Genomic DNA, 8,852 nt, shown 5'->3' on the forward strand with positions numbered 1-8,852 from the left:
GGAGGGGGTGGGGGGCCCCGGGGGGGGGAGGGCGGAGAAAGCGGTGTAACTGGAACAAACCGTGAACACGCCCGGTGGGCCAGGGCACGCGGCCTCCGGGCTACGCTGGGCGTGAGCGAGGGGCGTGATTGCTCCCATTCCCCTCACTTCCCACGCGTGTCCTGAGCAGCCGGCCTGTGCCAGGCACCGACTGGGGCCAGCGGCACATGGCGCCCGCCTACGGCTCCTTTGCCTTCCAGGTGCAGAGCCCGTTGGGGATCCAGAGGCCGGGCCGACGGAGGCCATCGGTAGACCGTATGCAGGAAATGCAGGAAGGTCTCGGGGATGGGACCAGGCCTCCTGGCAGACCCCACGCGAGGCGGCGTCCATTCGAAAACTCACAAGTCGTTTCTGGCCTTTAGGTAACAAGGAGGACTTGTGGCTGCACATCGACGCCGCCTACGCAGGCAGCGCCTTCATCTGCCCCGAGTTCCGGCACCTTCTGAACGGAGTGGAGGTGGGTGTCCTGTAATACGGTTGTTCCTTAAAAGTGCTACGCGATCAGTGACCTCTCCTTACAAGGATGTGGCATTCGATGCTTCAGCAAATTATTCTCAAGCCAGTTCCAGGGACGATGGGGAATCCCACTGCCCTGCGACAGGGGTGAGGCCCCCCCGGGTCACATGGCTGTCTTCTCGCAGTGTGCTGGCGTCTGCAGATCCTGGGCAGAGCCGTCGTCAGAGGATAGGTTTTAGCTTGTAAAGCTGTGGGAAATATGTAGGAACCAAACAACATCTTAATGCACGTCACACCGAAGAGTAATTTAAAAGAGTGACCTGTGCTTCCACGCGGCCTGGCTCCACACGGCCACCATGGTGTGACCTCGCGACCGCCCGTGATACTCACTACGACTGGTGTTGAGTGAGCAGCCACCGAGGCCTTCGAACGTCCCATGCCACTTTCAGAGCTTGTCAAGTCGGGGCCTGTGATGCCAACTAAAACGCCCGATTCTTCCGGGGAGTGGCACGCGGGACCGTCGACCACCGTGGCTGCCTTGCAGGGCCACAAATGAAGGCAGACAGTCGGCTCAGTGACGTGACCTCGGCCGCGTGTTCTGATGCTTCATCGTAGATTCCAGCAGGATTTTGCTGTTCACAGCAGCTCATGGGGCAGGAAGCTCCTACGTCAGGGACTCAGGTATAAATGCAGGAAAGTGTCCGTAGTGGTGACTCGGGCAGCATGTCAGGGAAGGAAGTGTGTCGGAGGAGCCACAGCACCAGCTCTGTGCTCAGAGGCCGGGCGTTTTGTGAGACTTCGCCATGACCTTGCTGAGCTGTGTGGGGCGAGTCAGGCACTAACTGGCCTGTTCGGATGCCAGCTTCACTCTAGGACTAGCTGTGTCCCCTCGGGTGGGTTAGGGGCCCTCTCGACACCCCACAAGACCAGTTTAGTGGACAGCTATTGTAAAGCTCAGAGGAGATAATACAATTTAAAGTGCTTGCGAACGGCGTCTGGCACACGGTGAGCGCTGTGCGTGCTTTAGACGCTGTTAGTATTTTTCCACCATGGCCTGGAGAGACGGCCCCTCAAAACCCACCTGCGCTCTTTTGGGCTGTGCTGCCGATCGATTCTCTAATCACGGGTTTGGGTCTCACAATGCCGTGATGCCAGGAAAGCGGGGTCAGAGATGCAGGACACAAATGTCCGCCTCTTTGAAGAGAGGAAGTGCCCTCGTGATAATGAGTAAGGACCATGCTGGTTCATGTCTCCATCCGTCACTCGTTTATTCCCTCATTCATTCGATGACGACTTATTGGTCACCGAATGCGTGCCAGGGCCTGAATCAATCCTCCGGATGTAAACAGAGCCCCAAAGCTTCCTGTGAATACCGGGGGCGGGGGGGTCCATGAGAGGCTCTGGTAACGGGCTGCTGACACCCACCCTCTGAAGTTCACTGCTGGTCGCTGGTTTGGTGGGCGTTTGCTGCTAGGAGATGAAAGCTAACTCCCTACGCCGTAGCAAAACCTTTTTTATCACCGGGGCCGGCCTTCCCTGCAGCTTGGAAGAGGCCGAGGCGTTGGGATCTGCGCCTGTCCCAGGCGGGGTCCTTCTCAACTCCAAGGGTCTCGTTTAGGATTTCAGACCTCGACCCTCTGCCTCTTCCCCGGGAGCCCGGCTTCCACCTTCTGCAGGGTGTCTCCCGGTCGGACCCCACGGCGGGCAGGCTCTGCGGCCCGGCCCTATCAGCAGCAGACAGGATTTCATGCCCCACAATGGGCGTTTCTATCTCCCTCCATTACTGCGCCTCCTTCCTGCCTGGACGCTCAGCTGCTCAGATAAGGGGCTGCAATATCCTGCCCGCAGCCCTGCCGGAGATAAGGGCCCCCGCCTGTCAGCGGGGTTGGGGGGGCGGATATCACAGGCCAGTAAGGAAAGACGTTTAAACAGATCAGCGCCCCCAGGAGCCGGCTCCTAAAACTCCCAGAAACAAAGCGTTTCTTTCACCTTTTGTTCCCTTTTATCAACAAATGAAACTCCTTGTAATTTCCTGTCTCTTTCTCAAAATTACTTTTATTGAAGCCTGGCAGGAAATGAATCTGCACCCCAGACTGGGTTGACTGCAGGGTCGCTATCGGCGGACCAAAGGTCCCCACGGACGCCCAGCTGGCTCCGTGCACCCTCGGTGCCACCTCGGAGCTCGTCCTGGGGCCTCGTTAGGACACCCAGCCAGACTCGGGCCCTGCATGACCCCTGCCTTTATTTCTGCTCCAGCGTGGATTCAGCCCTGTGGCCGTGTCCCTGGGCCTCCAGGTGCACCCAGGTCCTGTTAGTCAGTCAGAGGAGGGGAACAGGGCACACCTTTGGAAAAATGTGAGAACTCAGCACTTGCGACAGCTCCACGAAAACGCAGAGTGCCCTTCTTGGCCGCCCGGGAGTGGAAATCAGGTGTCCGCCGTGCTGCCCGGCCCTTCACACGCACTGTGATTATCAGGGGCGGGGGCTCGCCGTACGGCAACGTCGGTAACTAATCGTCACCTTGTTTCTGTTGTTCCTTGGCAGTTTGCAGACTCCTTTAATTTTAATCCCCACAAGTGGCTCTTGGTGAATTTCGACTGCTCTGCCATGTGGTAAGTTCCCTGTTCGTCACTGCTGGGCAGCTCCCCAGTACCCGCTGGTGTCGGCAGGTGCAGGTGGGGCTGCTGGGCCTGGGGGAGGGGTGAACGGCACTACACCTGAGGCCGGCCTTCCGTTTCCAAGCCTGGGGAGGGAAGCCTACCAGGCCCTCGCTGGGAGAGAGGACGTGTGATTGCAGCACATCAGCAATGGGAAAGAGAAGGCAAACCTGGAAAATCTGTAATTAGATTTATCATGCAAGGAAACGTCGATGTGCAGTTTTAATTTGGTCGCTCCTGCCTTTTTCATTCGCGGATGTTGAAGGACCCTAAGCCTCGTTCTCTAAGTTGATTAGGGTGAGTGCTCTTTGCCTATGGGCACCAGTCCTATTGGATTAGAGAGCAGACATATGAGCTCATGTTAACTTAATCACCTCTTTAAAGAGCTCCAAATGCAGTTGTATCCTGAGGTACTAGGGGTTAGGACTTTAGCATATGAATTCGGAGACACATCCAGCCCATGACAGTGTTCAAGAAATGACTATGTAAAGCCGTTAGGCTAATTTTTAGGGCTTTAAACCAGGTCAGCTTATTTTAAACCCTGTCATCTTAACGATGCCATTACTTCCTGATATGCTTGATTCTTATTAAACTTACATGTACCTTTAGCTCACTCCACCCAAACAGCCCTCCCTGCCTTACCTACTGCAAGGAGGCACTCGGGTTTGCACAGGCCCCCGCCTAGCCTCTCCCTGGAAAGAACCCCACTGGGGTCACGCTGGTGGGACAATGCCTGCCTTGGGGTCAGCCCGGTCCAGACAGGACAAGAGGAGAAAGGGTCACTGTTTTATTGGGAGGGGTCTGCTCTCGAGCACGTGGAGCTGGAACCAGAAGGCCACGGTCCCTGGGCTCCAGGGGTCTCAGCCACAGGCCAGCATTTCCGGTGGATAAGATGCCCAAGTAAACCGAGACACTAAGCAAGATCGAGTGCAGGCCAAAGCAGACTGAGGGCCCGGGACGAGGACGAGAGGGCCTGCGTGGAGGGGCTGGGAAGAGAGGGGAGGTTCGGGGAGACGCCCGGGAGGCCCGGGAGCTGGGGCCAGCGGGGAATATGGGGGAGCTGTCTTCACTCACCGCCTGACGGTGAGAGGCGGAGGCGGGGAGAGCCTGCTTAGCGAAGTGGCATTGGACAGGGGGCCACGGCGGAGTGGAACTCAGCAGTGCGGGTGCCTGTGGGGGAGGGACGGCCAGTGCAAAGGCCCTGAGCCAGACCGGGACACAGGGCGGACTCTGGGCTCAGAGCACGCCGCCAAAGACCATTGTGTGTGGTCCGTGCGGACTTACACTTGTGTTAAATGAGCCAGCCGCGCAAACGTGCGGCTTATTAGCATCCCGTTAGTCACCAAGGGCCCTCACAGCTCCATTTCTGCAGGCCACGGTGCTGGGGCCGGCAGTACAGTCCTGGGGCCAGCCTGGCCCAGCGCACACGTGGCCGCCAGGCCCCTGGAGCACACGTTTCAAAGATCACAGTTGCTCACCAAATTCTTCTGGTTTCAAGAAATGCTAAGCCCAGTTAAATGCCAGCACTGGACCCTATAAAAATGTAAACTACAAACCTGAGTTCTTGGCTGTCGGGAGAGAAGGCCATGTGTCCCCGCTGGGATGGGCAAGCGTAATAGCAAAAGCGGTGACGTTTTTAGAAGTAGCACTGAGAAAAAAGCGTCAGGTAGGAGCATGTGTGTCACTAGATGCAGACAGAGAACCCACGTATGCAAGGCCACACACGCTCTCATATATGAAAGCGGGCACGCAGGACGCGTGGCGTCGCTACGATGGACGCAGAAAAAAACGGGGAAACAAGGGCTGTTTTTGGGGTGAATGAGGCAAAAATCAGGCCCGATTTTACTTGCACTTGTGTTCAAGCTGTCACTGATTCCGCTTTCTCTCTGGATCCTGCCAAGAGTCCTGGACCTTAGTCCAGGCACAACCGCAAGGCCGCAGATGCGTAGGTGGGCTGCAGCGTCCCTCTCCTGTGTGCAGGCCGCTGCCCCTGGGCCCGTCTGAGCCGTGGGCCCGCTGAGCACTGCGGTCCAAGCGGGGCAGCCTGCGAGTCTGCGGGGGGCGTGGGAGAGGCGGTGTGGGGTGCAAACGAAGGCCGAGCGTCCGTTCAGAAGCTTCCCGCACTGGCCTGCATGTCCATAGGGTCAGAAACATGTAATTTGCTGTTGTAAGCGGTCACTGCAGCACTGCGAGGTGTCCCAACAACACAATACAGACAACAAGGATGCTTGTAAGACCCAACTGCAGAGAAGCACACTCCTAAGAGTCAAAAACAAGCAAACGAACAGTTTTAAGTTATGAATTTTTTATAGATGTGCTTAAGACAAGGCAGATATAGATGGCTTTTTCTTTTATTGCCCTCATGGACTTTTTTCGTAGTCCTTAAAATAAGTGTCTTTGGTTTGATGAAATTTTACCAATGGTTAGTCTGTAATTTGAAGTAAACACATCGGTCATATTTCTTCGATATTGAAATGGACAAGATAATTGAAGTTTCTAACGCTTGCAAGCATGACAAGCACAGTAAATACGTTTCATAATGATTTCATTTTTCTGTGTATAAGCTTTTTATTGTCCGTTTTTGAAAGTCTTTCATGCACACACAGGAACCGTCCTGCTCAGATCTCAGGATCAACTTCATTTCAGATGCTCTCTGAAGAAAGCCTCAGAATCCACACGCACCGAGGGCAGGTTTCGCCTGCCGTAAAAAGAGGCTTGATTTTCTTCCAAAGAAGAGTACGATTTGCTATGAATGGTTTTATAGCATTTGCACACTTCTGTTAATGGACTTTTTTTTTTTCATTCAATTACTCCGGAAGATTTTTTTATCACTCTAGTTATGGTGAGATTGATTCTAGAACCTGCCTTAGGACCATCCGTGCCCAGTTTTCTACGTCATGTTTGGTTTCTTGGTGCTCCGTCCCAGCTCCATAATGGCGCATCCCTGACAGCCGGTGCTGGCACACGCACGGAGGCAAACGACCTCACGGGCACAGACCGAGATTTCCTCTTAACAGATGCAAAGGCGCTGGACTTCATTAGCAATCAGAAGTGCGAAGTCGCAAGGTGGCCCTGTCGCTGGCTGTGGAGAACGCAGTCTGTCCGCACCTAGTGTCGGCTGGACGTGGGCCTTGGGGACGCGTTGGGTGCTTTCTCCAGCCAGGTTGTCGACCCGAGCCCCGCCCACCGCGCTCCACGCCAAATCCCGGTGCCACAGGCCGTCCTTGTCCACGCACCAGGCTTCGTCCCACAGGAAGGGGACTCGATAGGAGTGTGGACGCGTCGAGAGCTCCCCAGGTGAAGGGCGACCGCCGGGCAGCAGACGTGGGTGGACGAGGACGGCGTGGACGAGCGGGCCGGAAGCTCACAGGTGTATTTTTGAGAGAAAGAGAAAACTGCAGAAAATTACATAAAAGAAAACGGCACCATTTATGCTTAACCATCCTATGTTTACGTTAGGTTTAGAATCGTGTAAAACACCATAGAGGACTCGGGTTTGTACAGAAAGTCGGGTGGAACTCTGGGCGTGACAAACCTCCACTGGGCGGGGAGCAGAGGGGCGCACACGATTGAACTGTGCTTCTGGCAAGGGGCATCTGACCATCTATAACCTTCCGCACGATTTCATCACTGCGTGACACTGTATCGACTGAAAAAGCAGCCGAAGTTCACGCCGGCGTCAGTGGGAAGGGCAGTTCCTCCAGGGCACAGAACTTCCCCAAGGGCAGAGAGACCCAAAGGGGTTCCTCCAGGGCTCTTCATGCGGGAGCCACGATGCTATGAAATCCTCGCGCACGGCTGGCCCCACCGGACATGCGGGGACCACCGCTCAGGAAACACAGCTGCCGCCCCGTGGCCTCCTGGGCACCCGCCCCATGCTTGCCCACTGTCCCCGCTCAGGGACGCTCACGTCACAATCGCTAAGCCCGAGCTGCTAGCAGACGGACGTCGCTTCTCTCCTTGGCCGAGACACTCTGTTTGCCGCCGGACCGTGCTGAGGTGGTGTCCGCGCCGCCACGTGAGGCAGAGAGGCCGTGAGCGCGGAGGCGGGCCTCTCTCGGCCTCTCTAGCGTAGCGGGCATCGGGAAGAGCCACCTGCTGGGCATCTCCTGACGCCGGCGCTGCAGGCCCCACCGGTGCCCACACGCAGCCCCACAGTGGGGCAGACCCGCGGGGTGAGAGCTCGGCCCCCGGGTCGGCCCCCGGGTCGGACAGTGTCACAGATGGGGCCCAGTTACCCTCGCTTCTGTCCCACGTGGCTGCAGAGTCGGGGATCCCGCAACCCCCTGCTCTTTCAGGCCTGATAATTTGCTAGAACAACTCAGGGGACTCGGCGTGAACGTGCTTCACTCACTTTGACCGGTTTATTAGAGAGCAGGCAGCCAACCAGCCAAATGGAAGAGGGGCGGGGTGGGCGGGGCTCAGAGCTGCTGTCCCAGCACATCGAGGCGCCCCGCAACCCAAAGCTCTCCGAGCCCGCCGCTGAGGGGGTTGGACGGAGGCACCGTGATGTGCGTGTGGTTCATTACTCACCGGCCATTGGTGATTAACTCGATCTCCAGCCCCGTCCCCGCCCGGAGACGGGGGGTGGGCTCACAGGTCCCCCCTTCTGATCACGACGGTTCTCCTGGCAGCCAGCCCCCAGCCCGAAGCCAGGGAACCCCGGCCACCTCTCACCTTGGCATACAAAAAACACTCTCATCTCTGCACGGACCCCGAGGGTTTTAGGGGCTGCGAGCCAGGACCAGGGACAAAGACCCGACTCCGCTTCTTCCTTATCCTGCACCCTCGCGCAGGTGCTCAGGGCTCCCGAGACCCCTGCTGTGCCACAGCGAAGCCAGGGCGGCGGGTGCACGGCCGGACGAGGGGACAGATGAGGGGTCCTTAGGTTCTGGCGCTGGGTGCCTGAGCCGAGACAGGTGGAGGGGACAGGCGGCCGGACGTGCCACTCCTTCCGGGGATCCCCCTCCATGAGCCCACCGTGTGTTCTCCCGCACCAGGGTGAAGAGTAAGACAGACCTGATGGGCACCTTTAAGCTGGACCCGGTCTACCTGAAGCACAGCCATCAGGACTCAGGTGCGTGTGGCCCCATGTGTACAGTGCGTCCGCTTTCGTTGTCATCAGAGCTGTCTTTGCGGTGCCAGGAGCCCGACGGGAAGGTTCCTGTCCCAGAGGCTTCCCCACGGGGCGCTGGCCACAGAGCCCAGGGAGGGCTGCTTCCCAGGGAAGTGGGGTACGGGGCCAAGGCCTGGGGCACCCTTGGTGGTCCCCTCCCCAGACCTGCTTGGAGCCGGAGTCAGAGCCAGGGGCCGAGAGGGCCAGGGCGGGCACAGTGCTGGCGCCTCCCACACAGAACCGTTGGAGGGCGACTGCCCCACTGTCTCTGTGACACGCGCGTCCATTCACGCCAGTGCCGGCAGGGGGGCGGGGGCGGGGCGTGGAGAGAGAGTAGCCGAGGCCGGCGGGGCGGGCACGCGGACCCGCTCTGTCCGTTTGCGGTGCAGACCCGCTGTCCGTGCCTGGCACTGGGTGCGACAGCGAACGAGGCCAGCGCCACCTGCAGGGTCTGGCGGGGCGTGAGGGGCATTGAAAAAGCACTGGCCGCCGCCGTGGCCCTGTGGCCTGGGCCTGCCCCACAGCCAGCCGTCCGCTCCGTGGGACGTCCCTTCTCTCTCGCTGGCACCGGGTGGGCGGGGACT

The 8,852-nt window shown here is 58.1% G+C and overlaps 1 protein-coding gene across 1 annotated transcript in view; it reads left to right on the forward strand.

Moving 5' to 3' along the window:
- Window positions 1-8,852, forward strand: part of DDC (dopa decarboxylase) — a 37,202-nt gene that overhangs the window by 20,060 nt on the left and 8,290 nt on the right. Inside the window, exons 7-9 of the mRNA XM_025046946.1 lie at window positions 402-496; window positions 3,040-3,107; window positions 8,153-8,229. Of these exons, the coding sequence (XP_024902714.1) occupies window positions 402-496; window positions 3,040-3,107; window positions 8,153-8,229 (240 nt within the window). The remainder of the gene's footprint in view (window positions 1-401; window positions 497-3,039; window positions 3,108-8,152; window positions 8,230-8,852) is intronic.

This window comes from Pteropus alecto, unplaced genomic scaffold (assembly GCF_000325575.1).
Source record: "Pteropus alecto unplaced genomic scaffold, ASM32557v1 scaffold21, whole genome shotgun sequence".
Classification (NCBI taxonomy): Eukaryota; Metazoa; Chordata; class Mammalia; order Chiroptera; family Pteropodidae; genus Pteropus; species Pteropus alecto.